Source organism: Cryptomeria japonica, chromosome 3 (assembly GCF_030272615.1).
Source record: "Cryptomeria japonica chromosome 3, Sugi_1.0, whole genome shotgun sequence".
Classification (NCBI taxonomy): domain Eukaryota; kingdom Viridiplantae; phylum Streptophyta; class Pinopsida; order Cupressales; family Cupressaceae; genus Cryptomeria; species Cryptomeria japonica.
The window spans coordinates 244989555-245012142 of record NC_081407.1 but is presented as its reverse complement, the minus strand read 5'-3'; the positions used below and the strand labels follow the sequence as shown (position 1 = coordinate 245012142).

At 32.9% G+C, this 22588-nt stretch overlaps 1 protein-coding gene across 1 annotated transcript; it reads left to right on the top strand.

The window, feature by feature from the left end:
- The first annotated feature begins 17949 nt into the window (after positions 1 to 17949).
- On the top strand, positions 17950 to 19104 carry LOC131074409 (CBL-interacting serine/threonine-protein kinase 20-like). The gene has a single exon (XM_058011037.1). It carries the CDS (start codon positions 17950 to 17952, stop codon positions 19102 to 19104), a length of 1155 nt encoding a protein of 384 aa, XP_057867020.1.
- Positions 19105 to 22588: the final 3484 nt, after the last annotated feature.

The following is a 22588-nucleotide window of genomic DNA, read 5'->3' as shown; positions in this document are numbered from 1 at the left end:
AACCATCAGAGGAGAAGAAAGGGGAATCTGATAGGGAACCGATAGTGAGTCCATCATTGTTGTCAATTGACACCTCTTAGGTTGAAAAGAAAAGTATAATGAAGATGAGTTCTACTAAACTCATGATGATGGCTGCACAAAAAATGATGAAGGAAGGATCTATGGATAAAGGGGTTATTGATCAGTCTACCACTGTTTTGCATAGACTTGTCCTAGAGTTAAAATTTGACAAAGAAGCGAGACCATCCAACAAACTTAAAACAATTACAGAGCACATTTCAAAGGACTTTCAGTCTTTACAACAAATATCAAACCATCAGGCACTGGAGAGGTTTACACAAGAAAAGAGAGCTAAATTTGATCAAATGATTAAGTCAGAGAGGAAGGAGATTAATGATAAGTTGAAGTTGATAGATAACTCTTTAAGGAAGTGTACTAATATTTATAGATTATGTTGTAACACCGGTTTACTAACAACTAATTTTGATAAAAGGATTAAGGATATTCAGGAGGAGATTGTAGGTATAGTCAATTCTTTTGATGGTTCACACTCATTGTCTACATCTATTGATGGTCAAATTTTAGTTTTGGAAGCCTAAGTTTTAGCTCTTGAGAGGGAAAAAGACAAAATCATAAGGAGAGCCAAAGATCTTAGAGGATTGGTGAGTCCCCGATTGGATTCATTAAGTGTACATAAGAAGGAGTGTATATATATTGTTGGTAAGCCCACATCGACAAAGCTTAATGAGAAAAAGTCATATGCCCATGTGCTAAATGGACTTGTATCTATTTCTAGTACTTTCAAATCAGGTTGGGATACTTATCTAGAGATTTTGGAGAAGGCCTATCTGGATATTTTCAAATATATTCAACAACGGTAAGGTATTTTGGGACATTCATTGTACAGTATTTCATTCTTCGTCCTGATTTTTGGTATATTTTTGGTATTTTTGGCATTGATGTCAAAGGGGGAGTATAGGTGAAAAATATTTAGGAGGTATGGAGTATTTTGTTCAGATGAATATTCAGCTTAGGGGGAGTAGGCTCAAGATGAAACCGACAGATGGAAACCATGACCATTTTTGACATGAGTGTTGCCATCAATGCCAAAGGGGGAGATTGTTGGCAATTGACACTCATTTAGTTGGTTTTAATATGTTGTTATTGATGACAACATGGCAACATGTTCCAACTTCATATTTTGGTTTAGTTGTGTACCGACAGACACTTCATCGGTATCGACACCATCTGGTTGGAAGGAATTCTTTGGTTACGAACATTATAGGCCAGCATGACTTCATCAGGTTATAAGTATTGGAGGCTGACATCATTTGGGAAATCGAGCATCAACAATTGTTTTTGATATTCATGTGTTTATGTTATTGAGCTGACATGTATATTCATATTGTAATTATCTTTGTAAGCCGACATAAGACGTGATGGGTTGTAAAGGGGTATATAGGTCAATTGATTAGATAATTTTGTATACAGGCAAGGATATGGATATCTAAGGTTATGGAATGTATTGGAGATACAAAATATGTAAGAGAGATCATGTATGTGAGGATATTTATGTAAGAGGGTATTCTAGTAAGGGTTTAGTGTTTCAGACCAGAACAAATAGAGCTTAACCGAAACTTTAGTCAGGCATAGAAGATGCTATCATTGCAATTCAATCATTTCTCCAGATTGTAGTATGGATTTGTATGTAGTGAGTGAGTCTCCTTTTGTGATTGAGAAGTGTGCTCTAGGTTGTAAGCCTTCCTACAAGTGCAGGCCCCTATATTTTGTAATATTTCTTCATATGGCCAGTGGATTGATATTGTGGGTCACAAATCCCACCATGGTTTTTCCTCTTTGAGGTTTTCCACGTATAATTCTCCGTGTTATGGTATTCATTTGTATGATTGGGTTATTGGTTGCTTTACTTCTTTCAATTTATATGCACCGGTATACTAGTTAGTGAATGCATGTTTTAATAAGGTTAAAATTGATCATTTTTGTAGAACATTGATTCACCCCCCGCTCTTAGTGTTCTTGGATACCAGCAGACAGTAGAAATACTGAAAGTGAACTGGAGTCCTAGATCAAAAGCCCTGTCTGCCCCAACATCTCTAAAGATGAAGATATGGTGTCGTGTTCTCTTATGTCACCTGTGCATGATGATAGCAATATGATGGAAGGGCAACTAAATGACATGAGAGAGAAACTATCAACCCTAGAACAAAAAAATGAGGAGTAGGACAGAAAAATCCAACTACTGTGTGATGCAATTAACTCTCTTTGCTGCATTACGAACGATATCATGAAGAGTGCTATTCTGGAACTGATCTTGGATACGGAAGAATGAAAAAAATTAAAAAGAAAGTGGCCAAGTAGGAAGCGAAGGAGTTGGATGAGGAAGGGGAAACAGATCAGAATGACACATGGGATCTAAACCTGGGAAGACTCAAAAGGGATTGGAACCTGAATCAAGAAGGAGTAGATATTTTTTGTTTGGCTCCTTCCTTTTGCTTTTTGTTTATATTCTGCTCATGGTGGATTATCGGGGTCTGTGCACCCATTTTGATAAACTTTATATTTTATGGTTATGCTAAGACTTTTATTTCTAGGTTTATGGTTGATATAAACATTAAAATTATTAGTTTTAGGATTACTGATAATAGGTATACTGGGACTGTTCTGTTTAAAATCTGGAAGCTTGTTAGAATATGTAGAAACAAATACAAGATTATGAGGGGTTTTTATCACTTTTGATGGGGGACTAGGTTTTTTTTCTAGCTTCTGGTGGCTGCTTGGTGATGTTTTGCTATAATCCTTGTCTCCAACTCAAGGTTGTCTCCCTGCTAATCTAATAAAAAACAAGAGGTTTAGTTGAGAGTATATATGTTCTTTTATTTCATATTTGTTGTAAATTTTGAACTTAACTAGATATATACTTTAGGATTTAAGTTTTTTTTATTTTAAATCTTGGCTTATATACTTGGCATGGTCTACAAATCAAGCACTCAAGGGAGCAAAAGTAAAATATAGATGAATTAAGTAATAAAGTAAAATATATATGTATGGGTGTATGCAGTTTTTTGGTTTTTTAGTAAACTTAATTTAATAAATATATTAGTCTATTATTATATTTAATCAAATTTATTATTTAATTTAATATATTTATTAATTTTGAGTTTGTTTGATTTATTAGTTCATTTTTTAATTTATTAGAAATAAATAATTGATCAATTTCAACCTTACCCAAAATTAATCAAATAATTTTTTCAAAGATAAATTAAGTGAGAGGGTTGTGACAGATAAAGGTACAATATTGATCATTTACACACTTAAATTAGATGTCATGTTCAACACCAATATTAGTTATTCAAAATATATAATTTAAAAAAAAAATTGATGTAGATGAATTTGAATTTAATATTGAATTGGTTCTAATATAAGATGGGTATATATTTTCCTACAACAATGAGACATTTTTTGGTATTGTATATTTATCTTACATATGATAAGGAGTTGTATGCTATTATTTATGCCCACAAATAATGGAAACACTATATCTTGAGGAAGAAGTAATAACGTTGTAGATTGGTTGAGTTGACCTTCAATAATTGGCCTAACAATTGTGTTATATTATTGTGGCTACCAAATAATGGATTGACCTTAATTGTATGACATTGATCTTGATTTTGTTACATCGACCTAAGACTTCTGGATTGTAAAAAAGCTCATGATTTCTACTCATGGATAAATTATCTACCACATAAGGAAGGAAATTTGTGCTCCTATGGGGGAAAAAATGATGATATGGTTAGAAGAATAATATTGTATAGAAAGAGACTTTGGAACATAATAGATAGTTATTATAATCCATAAGTAATTTTATTGGCCAAAATACATCAACATTATCCTTTAGATTCAATCTTGTATATACCATGGCATTGTAAAACCTATAGATTGAGAACAAAGATTATAAGCTCACCTTCATGTTGTTGAGAAGTCTAAATACTCTATTTCCATGGATTTCATGTTAGGAATTCTTACTACCAAACATGATCATGACTATGGTACATGATGGTAGATAGATTCTCAAAAATAGCCATCATGGTAGCATGAAAGAAGATAAATTCAATAGAAGACACTATCAATATTTTCTTTAAATATGTTTGGGTCCATTTTGGTTTTCCATATAGGATAAGTTTTTATATGGATAGTAGGTTCCTCAATAATTTTTGGTCATCACTATAGTCCATGATGAACATTATGCTAATGAAGTATATGGTATTTCATTGGCAAAACTAGGGCAATGAATTTCACAATTATTTACATTCTATGAATTTATTATTTAATGTATCCCCAAACATGGGATGCGACTTTTTATTATGTACAAATATGTTTTGGATATCTTGACTCAGAATAGTCCATCTAACATTTAGCTTGGGTGTCAACCATTGACACCTATTGAATTATAATTTCTTTTTATGTTAAACAAGACATCATTTCATTCACAAAAGGAGGTATATAAAGTATCTAGGCTTGTCAAGAAGATCTATCATATCTAATAGTATGCTCATGAGATACTACAATGCACTAACTAGACAGACAAGGAAAGATGCAATTAGTATTTAACATCTCTTAAGTTTTAAGTTGACATTTAACTTTGACACAAGGCTTATCTTCACCGCTTGAAAGAGTGGCTTCAAGGGACACATAGAAAATTATTTTCTGTTTAGTATTGATTGTATGCCATCCTCAAATAGATAGGTGAGAATATTTTTTATCCTAATGTAATCCATTTTATTAGATTGCATTCAGTATTAAAGCACTAGTGTTGTGTCCATATTTTATACGATTTTTGGACACATAAGAATTTTTTAAACAACTTTACAAGATAGAAAGGAATCCAAAATTAACAAATTATAACAGACATATATATCAAGTTACTAATATTTTTTCAAAGCAATAAAGATATACTGAATACCTCTCTATCATGTGATATAAGAAAGCTAGTTTCCTCGCTAGGGAAAGTGGTTCACCAAGGGTAAAATTGATAAATAGGTTTCTTCATGCTGGCAATATAGCTTTATAACAGACAATGAAAGATTGTTGGCATTTCAATAAGGATATTGAGAAGGTTGTTGATGATTATGGATATAACTAATTAAAGATGTTTTTCTATCTTTATATTATTATTTTGTCATTGATGTCAAGAAATTGATTTTCTAATTCAGTATGATGTTGCCATATCTTGAGAAGTATGATTTCAAGAGTATATAGATGTCGGTAAAAGACACAGGAAAGAATATGATGAATAAGGTATTCAATGGGCAACTAGTACCGATTCAGACAATGATGAGATCATGATGTTTTAGATTGTTTTAACATCATACATATGCTGTAAAATGTAAAGGTTAATACTATACTATGTTATCAAGCAAAGAACCTAGTTGGTAAACCCTAAGGTTATCACTATCAGTTAATGAAGGCGGAATGTCTACCGAGTGAAGTTTAGTATTCACCGAGTTGTTACCGAGTTGTAATCGAGCTATAACAAAATGAATTAAATGTTTACATGCGTTATTTAATGAAGGAAGCTGATGAGCTGGAACTGATTAAATGATTAGTGAGCCACGAAAGAAGTTTGTTAACGAATCTAAGGCAATGAAAAGTTGGCATGAAGATCTACAGCTCAGATTGAACCACAATACCCTGGCCCAAGTTCCAAGACTAATATGCAAGTTCCAAGGCGGGGTAAAACATTTTCAGATCAAAAGATGCATTGAACCTAGACAAGATCGAAGATCTGATGGCTATGATTGATCATGGGAAATGTGATCAAGGAGATTAAGCTGTTACCTAATTGTTTATAAATAGGAAACTGTTGATAAACAATGTATGCGGGCATGTGTATGCACAGGGATGCTACATAGTGATTACCGAGCACAAAAGCTTGAAGACCTGTTTGAATAACAGAGTATAGAAGCCCAACAGATGGACAAGATTAGTTCTATGTCTAGATTGTATTGAACAAATAGGAATCTGCTTTAGCATTTTAGATGTGAAGTTGCAGATAGATTTTATTACTGTTATTTTGTGAAAGTGACAAAAAATCTCTTAGCCGAGTGGACTTAACAGTCTTATTTGTAAAACCCTCTAGCAAGGTGACATTCTGATTGAGTGTTTGAAATCCTTTAACAAGGTCACCTCTAACAAAGTGAAGATCCTAACAGATTTGAGGGAAATCCCTTAACCGGGTCACATCTAGCAATGTGTTTGTAATCTTTAACAGGATTTTCTTTTAATCGAACATACTCTAGAAGAGTATATTTATTAGTGGGTCTGAAATCCCACAGTGGTTTTTCCCTATTTGGGTTTCCACGTTAAATCTGGTGTTATGAGGTTTATGATGTTTATATGCTTTTGAGTTTGCATGTTTTACAGTTTTGGTTTTATTACTGAAATATATGTTACCGAGGTTGAATCTGATGTTTTTATGGATGATTAAGTTTGTATGATTCACCCCCCCCTCATCTTGTTGGCTATTGGATCTGTACTTATATTAAGTATCAGAACTATCAATTGGTATCAGAGCTTTGGACTTTAGAAGGAAAGTTTAAAGGCACTTGAGTTAAAGATCCAAAGATGTATAAGAGGGATGCACCGAAGTTGAACAAGTCAAGTTTCTCTACATGGTAGAAAAGGATGAAGCTACATCTATCAGGAGTTGGAGAATGATTTTGTTACACCGAGCACCTATCCATTGACTATGGAAGAGATAAAGGCAAAGCAAGAACATATTCAAGAAATGATTGAAATAACATCTGCATTGACCGATTCAGAGTTTAATGATCTAGAAGGCTGCAAAGATGCAAAGGCAATGTGGGATAAGCTCATATCAGTATATGGAGGAGATGAACATGTTCATAGAGAAAAAGTAGATAGTCTAAGAGGACAACTTGAATCTATGAGGATGAATGAAGGTGAGAACAAACTCAGTATAGTACAAGACTATAGGAGATTGTCAATCAAATCAAAGGAGTAGGTGGAACTATTGAAGAAAAGGATATAATAAGTAAGTTGTTAAGAACCCTTCTACCAGCTTATGCAATCAGAGTCTCTGCAATCAATGAATTGAGGTCTGTACCTAATATGCCAGTTTCTTTAGATGCTACTATTAGTAAGCTACATGCATTTGAGTTAAGTAATTTTGATAACAGTGGATCTTCAGTAAATAAAGTTGAATTTGCATTTAGTTCTTTTCATCTCGATGAATCTGATGATTTTAATGAAAGAAAGTATAAGTACTCTGAAGGAGATCACAATGGAGCAAGTGAAAGATTTCGTAAGAACATGGAGGCAGTACACAAATTATATGAGGAAATCAGAAAGCAAGAAGAGTTTGAAGCACTATTAGCTAAAAGGTTACCGAGAGGCAAAGGTAAGTATAAAGGAAAACTACCTTTGGAATGTTTCTATTGTGATAAGATAGGACATATGGATTCTAACTGTCCTGACAAAGATTCTACTGAAAAGAGAGATTACCAAGATGATAGACAAAAAGATAATTATTACAGAGGACACCGAGACTTTGGAAGAAGAGATAGAAAGACATGCCTAATAGCTGATGAGGAATCCAATGATGATAAATCAGATGATACTGATATAGGTGAAGTAGTTTATGTGGCTATCAAAGATGGATCAGATGAAGAAAGGTATGAAGAAAAGGCCCTTATATCTCACATAAACACTAATGATTCTTGGATTATAGATAGTAGATGCTCACATCATATGACAGGAGATAAACACAAGTTTGTTATATTAGAAGATTATGATGGAGGCTATGCCAGATTTGGTAATGATGCACCATGTCCGGTGAGAGGTAAAGGATCTATAACACTTCTTGATAATGCAAGATGAAATGATGTTTATTGGGTTGAAGGTTTGAAATACAATTTGTTGAGTGTAGCACAGCTAAACAACATAGGTTAGCGAATAGAATTTCAGAAAGGAATTGTCAAAGTTCATGACAAAAATAGAAAGTTAGCTACTACCGGGACACAAACAAAAGGTAACACATTTCACCTTGACTCAGCTCGGAATAAGTGTTTGCATGCAAAGTTAGATGATACTTGGTAATGGCATAAAAGGTTTTGTCATGTCAATTTTGATAATCTAATCAAAATAAGAAAGAAGCACAGAGTAAGAGGTCTACCGAGTCTTGAAAAACCTGAGAATGCTATGTGCCGAGGATGCCAGATGGGTAAGATGACAAGATCAAACTTTACAAGTAAGTCTTACACTTCTAAGGGAATTTTAGATCTAGTGCACACTGATCTTTATGGTCCTATGAAAGTTCAAAGTTATTATGGTGATAAATATTTCATATTATTTGTGGATGACTATTCAAGGATGATGTCAGTAATGTTTTTAAAAGAAAAATTAGAAGCTTTTCAAATGTTTAAATGGTACAAGGCAAGAGTTGAAAATGAAACAAGAAGACAACTGAAATGTCTTTGATCAGATAGAGGAGGAGAGTTCACATCTGATGAGTTCAACTTATTTTGCAATGATCATGGTATTAAAAGACAAGTCTCTGCACCGAGAACTCCACAACATAATGGAATAGCTAAGAGAAGAAACAGATCTATTGTGGATTGTGCTAGAACACCGATGATTGAAAAGAAGGTGCCACAAACATTTTGGAGATAAGCAATAAGCATAGCAGTTTACACCTTGAATTGAGTTCAATTGAAGAAAGGTACTTTGAAGACACAATATGAAATCTGGTATGATAAGAAACCTAATGTAAGTTATTTTAAAATCTTTGGAAGTAGATTCTATGTTCATAAAGATGATAGAAATGGAAAATTTGATCAGAAAAGTGAAGAAGGAACGTTTCTAGGTTAGTCTTCTAGAAGAAAAGCATTTAAATGTCTAATCAAATCATCTAACAAAATAGTAGAAAGTGCAAATGTGAAAATTATGAATTTGCAAAAAGAAATGATGAAGATAATTCGAAGGAACTAGAAGACTATGATGAATTTGTCTATGTTCAACCGACAAATCCTACCGAGAAGATTGTTGAAGAAAATGAAGAGAATATCCAGTTACCAAGTGATGAAGAAGATCATACAGAGCCTACCGAGCCTGTATTAGCCAAGTATGTCATAAGACATCATGCACCAAGTCATATTATAGGAGATAAAGATGATCCAGTGATGACAAGGAAAAAACTAAGACAAAACACATGTTTGATATCTGAATTTGAATCGAGAATAGTGAAAGAGGCATTTAACAGTGAAGATTGAATAAATGCTATGACAGAAGAGATTGATCAAATCAAGAAGAATGACACATGGACACTAATCCCAAGATTGAAGGACAAAAATGTAATCGGTACAAAGTGGATTTTCAGAAACAAGCTAAATGAAAAAGGGGAGGTCATTCAAAACAAAGCAAGACTACTTTGCAAAGGTTATGCTCAAGAAGAAGGAATTGATTATGGTGAAACTTTTGCACCTATTGCTAGAATTGAAGGAGTATGAACATTGTTGGCCTATGCTGCTTTCAAAAATTTTAAGGTATATCAAATGGATGTCAAATCTGCATTTCTGAATGGAATATTGGAAGAAGAAGTTTTTATTGAACAACCTGAAGGATTTGTTGAAGACAATAATAAAAATCAGGTATGTAAATTGAACAAAGCTTTATATGGTTTGAAACAAGCACCTAGAGTATGGTATGAGAGATTGCACTCTTATTTGATTAAGATTGGTTTTATAAGGACAAGTGAGAACAACAACATGTACATGAAGAATGATGAAAATGGAATACTGATCTCAGCCATATTTGTTGATGATATTATATTTTGTGGAAATGACTCTTTATGCAAGAACTTTGGAAATGAAATGAGCAAAGAATTTGAGATGTCATTAATTGGTGAGATAAAGTATTTTATAGGTTTACAGATACTACAAATGAAAAATGAGATTTTCATTACTCAATCCAAGTACATAAAGGAAATCTTGAAGAAATTTGGAATGGAGGATTCAAAACCAGTAAGTACTCCTATGACTACCAACTGTAAATTATCAAAGAATGATGAATCTGCATCTATTGATGAGACACTTTACCGATCCATGATTGGAAAGCTACAATATGTTGTTCACAGCAGACCAGATATAGCACATGCAGTAGGTATAGTTGTAAGATTCTCTGCAGATCCTAAGGAGATACACATGACAACAATCAAAAGAATTTTTAGATACTTGAAAGGCACAGAGGATTATGGCTTAGTATATCAGAAAGGAAATGATTTTGATTTAAAAGTTTATACTGATGCTGATTGGGCAGACAACATTGATGACAGAAAAAGCACAAGTGGAGGAGCTTTCTTTTTAGAAGAAAGACTAGTGAGTTGGCTTAGCAAGAAACAAGGATGTGTTTCACAGTCAACAACAGAAGCTGAATACGTTGCTGCAGCATTGAATTGTACCCACATTGCATGGATCAAACAATTGTTGGAAGGTATAAATGAGAAAGTTATCGAGCCAGTAACTATATTCTGTGACAATACTAGTGCCATTAATATTTCAAAAAATCCTGTTATGCACTCTAAGACAAAGCACATATCTATCAAATATCATTATCTTAGAGAAGAAGCTCAAGAGAAGAAAGTGGTGTTGGAGTATGTTAGCAAAAAGGAACAAATAGCAGATATCTTCACCAAGCCACTACCAAGGGACACTTTTGAATATCTCAAAAGTAGGTTAGGGGTCCTACCCCTATCTTCTACTCACTGACTGAGTTCGGTGAAAGGATCAATCTGATGACTCTATCAAATATCTTTTGGGAGTTGATGTTGATTTATACACTTTAGGATGTCTTCTAAAGGTGTACAGGAAATATTATAGGGAACAGGAATTGAAGACAAATGCTCTGACCGAGACTCAGTTGATACACAACAACAGGAAATAACTACTTACAGAAAGTAATTATGTTTTCATTCTTTACTTTTTGGCATTGTTGTCAAAGGGGGAGAAGACCTACAAAGGGGGAGAAGACGAAGACCTATCAGGGGAGAAGACTAAAAGAAAACTGAGCAGACTACAAATTGGAAAGAAGACCAAAAACAAGAGAAGTCTAATGTATGGGGGAGAGCATTTCAGCATTTTAGAATCATAGCAATCCGAATCTTTTAAGGTCAAATCAATTGGTTTTGCCATCAATGCCAAAGGGGGAGATTGTTGGCAATATAGCTTTATAATAGACAATGAAAGATTGTTGGCATTTCAATAAGGATATTGAGAAGCTTCTTGATGATTATGGATATAACTGATTAAGGATGTTTTACTGTCTTGATATTATTATTTTGTCATTGATGTCAAGAAATTGATTTTCTAATTCAGTATGATGTTTGCATATCTTGAGAAGTATGATTTGAAGAGTATATCGATGTCGGTAAAAGACACAAGAAAGAATATGATGAATAAGGTATTCAATGGGCAACTAGTACCGAGTCAGACAATGATGAGATCATGATGTTTTAGATTGTTTTAACATCATACATATGTTGTAAAATGTAAAGGTTAATACTATACTATGTTATCAAGCAAAGAACCTAGTCGGTAAACCCTAAGGTTATCACTATCGGTTAATGAAGGCAGAATGTCTACCGAGTGAAGTTTAGTATTCACCGAGTTGTTACTGAGTTGTAATCGAGCTATAACAGAATGCATTAAATGTTTACATGCATTATTTAATGAAGGAAGCTGATGAGCTAGAACTGATTAAATGATTAGTGAGTCGTGGAAGAAGTTTGTTAACGAATCTAAGGCAATGAAAAGTCGGCATGAAGATCTACAGCTCAAATTGAACCTCAATACCCTGGCACAAGTTCCAAGACTAATATGCAAGTTCCAAGGTGGGGTAAAACATTTTCAGATCAAAAGATGCATTGAACCTGGACAAGATTGAAGATCTGATGGCTATGATTGATCATGGGAAATGTGATCAAGGAGATTAAGCGGTTACCTAATTGTTTATAAATAGGAAACTGTTGATAAACAATGTATGTGGGCAAGTGTGTGCACAGGGATGCTACATAGTGATTACCAAGCACAAAAGCTTGAAGACCTGTTTGAATAACAGAGTATAGAAGCCCAGTAGATGGACAAGATTAGTTCTATGTCTAGATTGTATTGAACAAATAGGAATCTGCTTTAGCATTTTAGATGTGAAGTTGAAGATAGATTTTATTACTGTTATTTTGTGAAAGTGACAGAAAATCTCTTAACCGAGTGGACTTAACAGTCTTATTTGTAAAACCCTCTAGCAAGGTGACATTCTGATTGAGTGTTTGAAATCCTTTAACAAGGTCACTTCTAACAAAGTGAAGATCCTAACAGATCTGAGGGAAATCCCTTAACCAGGTCACATCTAGCAATATGTTTGTAATCTTTAATAGGATTTGCTTTTAACCAAGCATACTTTAGAAGAGTATATTTATTAGTGGGTCCGAAATCCCATAGTGGTTTTTCCCTATTTGGGTTTCCACGTTAAATCTGGTGTTATGAGGTTTATGATGTTTATATGCTTTTGAGTTTGCATGTTTAACAGTTTTGGTTTTATTACTGAAATATATGTTACTGAGGTTGAATCTGATGTTTTTATGGATGATAAAGTTTGTATGATTCACCTCCCCCCTCTCATCTTGTTGGCTATTGGATCTGTACTTATATTAAGTATCAGAACTATCACTTCACTTGTTAGAAATACTTGTGTGACGAGGTCCATTTCTTCTCAATATGGTATGAATAATCCATCTAATATATATGAGAGTTTTGATGGTATTTCCTTCATTGATCTACGAAAGATCAAGAATCTAAGTTGTCAATATTTTTTACATCTTTGTAATCCTAATTTGCATGGGCATTTGTTGTGATTTTTTCTATTGACTCTTAAATCCTCTATGGAGTATTTATATCTCATGTCTTAGATATCTTTCCGAGACATACAACAAGTACAATATTTGCCTAGTGGGATAAGAGTTATGACCCCACCAAGTTGGGGTACTAAAATTAAATGTTTTTCTATATTTATTTTAACTTTGTAGTTAATTTAACATCATTTGGTTTTTATTTTCAACTTCCAAATAAGAAATGAGTGTGACAACTTTATTTTCTTACATGAACCATAATTACTATTTTTAGTATAAATTCTAATTTATATAAAATGCATATGCATTGAATTGGAATCAATTAAAGATAGTTGAAGGCATGCATCATTGCCATGGGGTTTTCATAATGTATGAATTCTCCATTTTGAATCCAAATTAAGGATGTTTTGTGTTTCTTTAGTATTCATATTTTGTGTCAATTATTGGTTACAATACAACTAGAGCCCCTAATTGGGTATACCCATTTTCCTAGGTTAATTCATAACCATTTATCAATTATGTATTTTTCATTTTCTATTTTCTTCACTCATCCCAATGTAGTGTGTTTATTGAAAAAAATCCATCTTTATTTGACTTTGTTAACTATGCACACCCATTTTGAATATGTCTCTCTAATTTACAAGGATTTTAAACATTCCTCATGTTGATTTTCCTATCTTTATAGTTTTACCACATTGATTTTTCTATACTTAAAGGCTTTCCACCTTGATTATCCATTATTAAAATATATATACTCATAGAGTATCTTTGACTGTAATAGAAAAATGCAAGCAAATTTCAAATCAATTGCAACATATTAGATATCCTATATCAAAATTATGCGTATTTATTGAAGTAGGTATGTGTATAACACATGGTCAACATGGGTTTGAAGCTCTATAACAAGCCCAAGATAGAGATTGAGATGGGTATAAATATGCAGTTAAATGATTATTTAGATCCATTATTGTGCCAAAAAATATACACTTAAAATAATCTCATCGATATCTCAATCAATATTTTTCATTCAAAACCATATCTACCTTTAAAACTTGTATCCATTACCTCTCCATCTAGTTTATTAAAAACTTAGAAGAGAAAAATAAAGATATAATAGAGATAGTAATTATTAAATACTAATATAAACTATAATATCATAAGAAAATATGGGTTTAGTTCAGTCAAGTCTAAAGGAAGTCAATTAAAAAAAGGATAAATTATAGTAATATTAGTGAGGAAGAGAGATTTAATGTGTGACACAAAAAACTGACCAATGTGGTTGAAGTAACAAGTAACGAGAAGAGAGCATATATATTACTAATTACAAAAGATATTTTCTTACAAAATAATACAAATCAAAGTAGACCTAAAGAAATGAAGTGAAATTTTAGATGTCATTGACTTTGAAATATATAGAATTTTAGTAAAGTGCTTCAAATTTTCTATTTAAAGTATTGTATAAGACAATAACCTATACATTCCAAAATATATTTAAAGCTCTTTTTGCAATTATTTTTATTAGCTCCTCATGATATGATGGATATATAACACTTCAAATCAAACATATTCCAATGTCTAATTACTCCATGATGTTACATATCAAGATATAATAAACTTGATTCACATATGGAATCATATATTCCGAAAATATAAAGGCACATTAGTGGTCAATAATGATTTTGAAGTATTTATGAGAAGTGGTGTAGGTTGAGGACAATCTTCCTAGTCATTAGATAGAGCCAATGTAGCAAAGGATGGATGTACACCATTTCGTAGGGTAAAGGGATATAGTGATTGAGTAGTGTTTAGGCCCAAAGGATTCACTTAATAAACCAATTCCATATCATGTTCATTTAGCCTGTATTGATAAACAATCATTTCTACTTCTCAAATTTATATTTTAATATACCCTTAATGTAACATACACTAATTTAACTAAAATAACACTCTATTTTCATCACGTATCATATATACGTATTGTTGGTAAAATTAATATATCCTTTATCATTTTTTTATATATCAAATACGAGCACAAATCACACTTATATATAAATTGAAACTAGTTTTTATTGCCATCCCATACATTAAAGTACAAAAACATAAAACCTAGATTAGCTCTATATGTAATTTTGCCAAAAGATTTATTTAAGATAATGCATACATCTCAATAAAAAAACTTTCTGCATCAACTTTAACAATGAATCAACTTAATAAAAGATATCTCAATTATATATTTTCTTAATAGCTTAATCTCTTGCCCAAGGATAAAAATTTGGTGGTAGGTAGTCATTTATGCAATTAGATTGATCACAGGTGAAGTTGTTGATCAATAGATCCATCATTAGGATTAGAAATGTGTTTAGTTCCTAAAATGAGGATGGGATTTATTTAGAAGTACAAATAGCTAGTAGTTCCATGTTAATAGATAGTACCCATACATCAAAGAGAGCTAATCTAAGTTTTTGGTTTACTAATATAATTCATCATCTTGATTATATATTATGATAGAAGGGATTTAGAGATACTTAGCGATTCTTCTAGGAAGGTTCATTACATTACCAAAATATCTCAAATAACTAGTTTTGGATAGTAGAGTGATAACTAGTCATGTCACTAAAAGGAACATATGAAGTATCCAAAATGTAATAGAGATAAGAAAAGAGACATTGGAAGTAAGAGTGCAAATGAATGAAAATAAATTGTTAAGAGGGAGTAGATACGCACCATACAATTAACTATCCTTACAACCAATGATTTGAAAATCTCTAAACCAAAGGGCTTATAAATCAACTTGTTGTGAAGAGAACAAACCTTGAGTAAGTAGTTATGTATTGATAGCCATTGGTACTTAATTAATAAAGTAATTGTGTAACAAAAGAAAAATAATTCTTATCAATTTATTTCAAGTGTTCCTCATGGTCAATTTAAATTTATTGTCAGTGTTATTCATTATACCAGAAAATATATTATAACTAACTAAATTAGGAACAATTATATTATTTAGAAGAGGATTTATTAAAAAAGGGAAAGTAGGACAATGATGAGACTTTGGAATATGTTTTGTTGGGTCCTAATATTATTTCTTTATAATCCTATAACTCAATTTCAACTACATGGCTTGAGTTTTTTCATCAAGAAGGTAAAATGAGAGTTAATTGATGGATTGAGGATGCTTGAAGGCCAGTTGAAAAGAGTGGTTAGCCTATCTTGCACTATGATCTCATCTTAGACTTCAGAGGCTATTACTAGAGATAAAATTAAGCACTTGGTTTTAAAATAGTTAAGATATAACATAATTGTAACAATGGGAGCTATACTAGATGTATGCTTGACCCCTATAATTATCACTACACTAGAAACTAAATAGATACATAAAAACATATTTGATTATGTTATAGAGATAAATGTTTGAACTTAAATAAATAAAATAATGATATTTATCTCCAAAATTGACGATGACTACTATCCCAAATGTCTCAAATCAATTCACCAATTTGTTAGAGTATTGGAAGATATTAGTCAGCCATCTATGTATTAGTGAATTTCTTTTATGATGTTGTAGTTCAATTCTACTCTTGTATATACAAACCTTACTCATAGAAATGATCTTGACATAAATTTTTGTCTATAATATATATGCCTCAATGTTTATAACATGTGATGGTCAAGGATTGTTCTCCTTTGGTCAATCCCTTGTTACTAATTTAGTGGTTCAAGATAAATGATTTAACACAAGTGACCATCACGTGATGTCTAAACTACTAATGTAATTGGATGACACTCTAATACACTATCCATATGATGGTGCACTAAAAAATAAGAAATCTTTCCTAGATCAATAATGAATTAGGGTTTGTCCTTAAATACAATCATGATATGTGGCCTAATGAGATAGGGAGTAGGTGAGGGTAGGTAGGAGAAATAATAAAATATTTCACAAGAGGTGGATCAGCCACCGAAGGTGGAATGTGAAGCCAACGAAGGTGGAATGTGACAACAAGATAAGACCACAAAAGGTGGAGTTTCTCGTACAAGTAACTTCCCTAGATGCACACTTCCCTAAGTGTCTCATATGCAAAATACAATGAATGCATTATCCAAAGTCAACTTAAGTATAGTGTAATTTTGAGACATAAATTACACCAACAATAACGAATTGGGGGTTTGTCCTTAAATACAACACCCTAGTGCATGTCTTAACAAATTTTGTGTTGAAATCTACTCATAGTGTCTAGCTCGAGGAAGAAGGCTTGAGCTCATATTTAAATTTGAATTATAGTATTTAGGGATATTTATTCACCTACAAAATTGACTTGGATCAATTACATGCTTGTATATTTCATCCAAGCTAATGAACAGATGGGCTTAGAATCAAGACCGAACTATAGAAATATGTGCAAATGACATCTTGAGTCCGGTTCAAAGTATTTACTTTTATACACAAGCATACCACTTAAAACGCTAATCATTCCATTAGAAAAAACCGAATCAAAATAAACCTACAATATATAACAAAAAATCTTTAATATGCAATTGTCAAATATTGACATCAACATGAGACCAATGCAAACTCTTGGGAGGACACCAACAAGATTAACAACTTAGAAATTTACTTATTTAGAAACCACAGCACAATAGAAATCAATTATGAAAAACCCAAAATCACAACTTTGAATTCCATATTAGATATCTCCTTGTAATTTGTAGATACTTTAACCAATTAAACTCAATTGTATACAATTTTTAAATTAAAAATAAGGATAGTTAAAAAAAAAAAAATCAAAAGATTCATGTATAAGCTCACATCCAAATTGGTCAAGCAAAGGAGGTTGTGTGTGAATACATTAGCAAAAATATGAAAAACCAAATTAAGTATAACGAAATCATACGGCGCTTACATGATTGGGCATGCTCTTCACCACCCTAATAAGAAGTCAAATTCCTCCATTTTTTCTGCTCTGTGAAAACCTAACCTCCACAACTAAAATTCCGTTGCACAGAGGAAGCAAAAAATGGACAGTGAATTATCAGATTACGAATTAGGTCATGTAATTGGCATCGGCACGGTCGCCAAAGTTTACACTGCAAAAAACACGCACAGCGGCGAAATCTTTGCCCTAAAAGTGGTCGACAAGGAAAAATTGTGTGAAGAAGACATGGACAAAATCGACAGAGAAATCACGGCCATGTTATGGCTCAGGCATCCGAACATAGTCCGCATGTACGACGTAATCGAAACCGAGAAAAAAATATTCTTAACAATGGAATACGCCGGCGGAGGAGACCTGTGGAAAATAGCCGGGAAATTGAACCAGGATTTGGTTCGGAAATATTTACGGCAGCTAATTAGCGCCATGGATTACTGCCACAGCAAGGGTTTCATTCACAGAGACCTCAGGGCAGAGAATCTGTTACTTGACGGAAACGGCAACATTAAAGTTTCCAATTTTGGACTCTGCGCTTTGCCGTCGGAGGTGGATAGCCAGGGTTTGGTGAAAATCGGGCGTTTTGGCGGGCGTCTGCAATACACGGCGCCTGAACTTCTCGTTTCAAAGGATCGTTTTGACGGTTCGAAGGCGGATATTTGGGCCTGTGGAATCATTTTGTATGTGATCTTGACGGGAAATTTCCCGTTCGAGACCAGTAATTTGACGGACTTTGTCAGAAATGTTTCGACGGGCGGTTTTGAGTGCCCGGGGTGGTTTCCAGGCGAGGTTAACGACCTGGTTTCGATGCTTCTGGTGCCTAATCCCCGTAAGCGGATTTGCCTTCCCATGTTGCAGACTGTGGATTGGGTTTGCAAAGGGTTAGAGGAAGAAGTTGGCGGCCATGAATTGGGGGCAGATTTGGAGGAGGATGAAGATGAGGGGGTGGATGAGTTCAGATTTACGACAAATTTAGTGGTGGGTGAGATTGCTTTGAGGATTGTGGAGATTGTATCTGGTGCTGGTTTTAGGGTTTGGAGGAATGACTGGTTGGTGAAGATGGAGTGGGTGGAAATGGGAAGGGGAAGTTGTTTGGGAGTAGTTGTGAAGTTTTTGGAGTTGAAGGCTGGCCTGGTTTTGGTGGAGATGAGTAAAACATTGGGGGAGAGTGAGGAGTTTGAGAGGTTTTGTCATGTGCTTCAGTCTTCCATTACAGACCATGTTTTGGATTGGGATGTGTAGGAGGAGATAATATACTCAAAATCTATCTAAGGAGATAATATACCCAAAATCTAACTAAGTAGAATTTGGTTGAATATTTTAAAATGAAGATATTTTATTATATTGGTATGATTGTGACGGACAGATCATTTTCTTGTAAAGAGAAATATGTCTGGTATGTTTTTCATTTTTATCTTATTTTATAAAGCTGTCCCTAGGATGTAATCTTAACTTTTAATATGGAAAATTATTCATATCAAGCTGTTTATCAGAAATTTCTTCATCCTTCACCATCACCATCATGTTCTTTTCTGTGAAGAAGAATCCAAAAAACATATCTTTTGGTTATGCTCATATGCTGGCAACATTTGGATATAATCATGTCCCCACTTTTACAATTTGAATCCTACTTTCCAAGGCAAACAATCTTTGAATTTATTTGGTACTTGTCAATATGGATGCTAAAAAATGAATTATACATCTACGATTGTGTATATAAATAAATCATCCTATAACAATTGCACATCATCACATTATCAAATAACTGTCTTGGGACGAGACTAATGCATAAGGAAGTCTTGAACTTGAACCCTTACATAACAAGTTCCACAATCCTCATTAGCACAATCACTATTTTCTTTACCCCAAATATCAACATGTCAATAATTATTGTGGATATCCATGGTCTAATTCTTCTTAAAACAAAATAGCAAAATTTTAAACAGTCACATTCCTAACAAGGGTCGTGGCAATGATTGTATCCCATACACTAGGCTTCTTTGATTTCATTCATCTGTGTTTTCTAATCCATAATTTAATATCAAATTATTTGCACACGTCTCTACTATAGCACGACATCAGTTAACATGCACTTTAATTGGTTTTCATGTATGTACAACCCTTTTTGATCATCTTTCTATTCAGTTTATGTTTAAATAAAATATTAATTAATTATCTTCAATTGTGTTATCAAATTCAACTCATATATTTAGACTATTATTTATTACTTAAATATAATATGCATTAATTTATTAACACCTTCCCTTAGGGTTAGATTTTTTAATTTTTCTTAATTTGATTGATCTTAATGCACTTAGTGTGTCACCTAGTCTTTGACCCTTATTTGGTTATAATTTTGTAGGTTGAAAAATTGAATTTATGAACCTTCATGTGTATAAATATCAGGAGATACTAAATTCTTTATATTATTTTATTGACTTATATTTTACTTAAAATAAAAATATAAAAATGTAATAATCAAATTTGAATTAAACTAATAAGAATAAGAATTAGAATTAGGAAGAGGAAATGTAAAACATGAAATGATTATTGGAAAAGAAATATAAAAAAAGAATATGCGCACCATGTATTTGTCAAATCTAGTACCAAAAACATGTTGACAAGTCGAAACGGTGTTCTATTATAGATAAAGGTTAAATTGAATCAATATTTTACAAAGTAGGGGTTGTAGTAGTATTAGGAGTAATTGTTACCCCTCTTGAAGTCTAGTGAATTTCTCTCCAGCTGATTTATAAATTTTAATAGTTTTTTTGACTTTATTCTCACTTGTTGAATCAACATTTTTACTCTCTATGACTCAAATATAAGTTGAAGATTAGGAAAAAGAAGGAATGGTTGCGACGTTTTAAAATTACTTCAATTGATCCTTTAGGTGATATTAACCTCACAAAGGCATTACTTTAGAAAGGGGTGAGCAGCCAATAATGGTCAAAATATTTTACCCTCCATGGGTAATGAAACTAAAGTGGTGTGTGCTTTGGATTGATTGAATGAGACATTAAAAAAGACAACAAAAGATGTGAAAACAGACAAAAGAAAGTAAGACTTGACGAGGGAAACAATCAAGGATTTGCATGCATACTTTAGAGTGGATATTAAAGAGGAAAAGGGTCTCCACTACTTATTCATGAATAATGGAAAGGAATAAATAGTATAGATAGAAAAGGGGGAGTTAAAATACAAAAAATCCATGGTTAATATGCTCCAAGAAGTCTCACAAGATTTATATTTACAATGGTTTACCCTCTAGCTCTAATGATGTTTCTTGTATGTTTTTGTAACATCATAAATTGTACACCCTTTATTAGTGTGTCCAATTTTACACTCTCCTAGCACCTATTTTAGTATTTCTCTTTCCTCTATGTATTATAGGACCTTTATTGTGATTAATTAATATTTAATTCAATATTATGGGTCTTATTCCATATTATTACATCATCAAACTCTTATTTGGACCCTTAATTCTAGGTCTTCCCTTTATCATTTTATTCTGATTTATCCTTAATCTTGCCCTAATTTCAAATCTCAAAGTATATTTTGCATATCTACAAATTTTGGGTTAAGCCACTGATATGGATTTAGCATTAGAATCATGATATCTCACTTCCCTATAAATTTAGAAAGAAGTGGTTGGGATTAGAGCGCCTGTCGCTATGGTCCTACGCTTTTTTCCTTGAATTTTGAGAGGATGATTGGTCAGTCTTATCCTATTCAAATTTAGTTGTGTGTAAAAATATATTAATTCTAAGTTAACCTAAATGTGATTTTAATTATAAAATCCCTATATAAGACATCCTTCTCAACTCATTTTCATCTAATTCAATCTAAGCAATCTATCTCTCCAAGCAATCAAGCATCCTTGCATCCGTGAAGCATTAATAAGCATTTTAAGGGGTCTTCAAGGTTTCACATTCTTCATTCATTCATTGTAGAGAGAAATTACATCATTCATATTCAATAATGTGTGTGTGATTAGGGTTTTGTCATGTTCATGCCATTTCATAAAACATATGTGATTACATTCAAGAAGTAAAGCATCATTATTAGTCATTGCAGATTTGAGGTATATATTTTCATCATTGATTTAATTATTTGCAACATTTCATTCAATGTTAATTCCTAAACCAAGGTTTGACTTAGGAAAACTCCTATTCCCAACCTATTTCTCTTATTTAGAGTTACAAAAAAAGGTATGGAGCCATGATCTTTAGAATTGTCTTTATTTAAAGTGATGAACTGATCCCCCATTGGAGTGCAAAAAGTGTGGAGGACCAAGGAGACCACCGTCCTAGTCTTGACAAATTAGGAGCTCCTTTTGGGAATAGGTTCGAGTACTCTTATATTCATCAGATCCAGGTCCATGGCTTAATCTGAATACTATAGCTCACTGTTCATGTATTTTTACTTTGATTCCAAACAAATCCTTATGATACATCTGTATGCCGAATTTCATCTCAATTGGACAAACGAGTCAAAAGTTATGACCCCACAAAGTCCCTGCATCATCAAGGTAGATTTTATTTGTATTTCACCCGTGGTGCTGCATTTGTTGCAGGGGCATGGAGGAACAAAAGATAGTTAGTGCTTGGGTTGTTTATCTAAGCTATAAAAGAAAAAAAATTTAAATAATTTCTTAGCAAATACTTTTTAGTGAAACTAAAAGAGGGGTAAATTTTTTTTTAAGAAGGGCCAACTGCCGAATAGA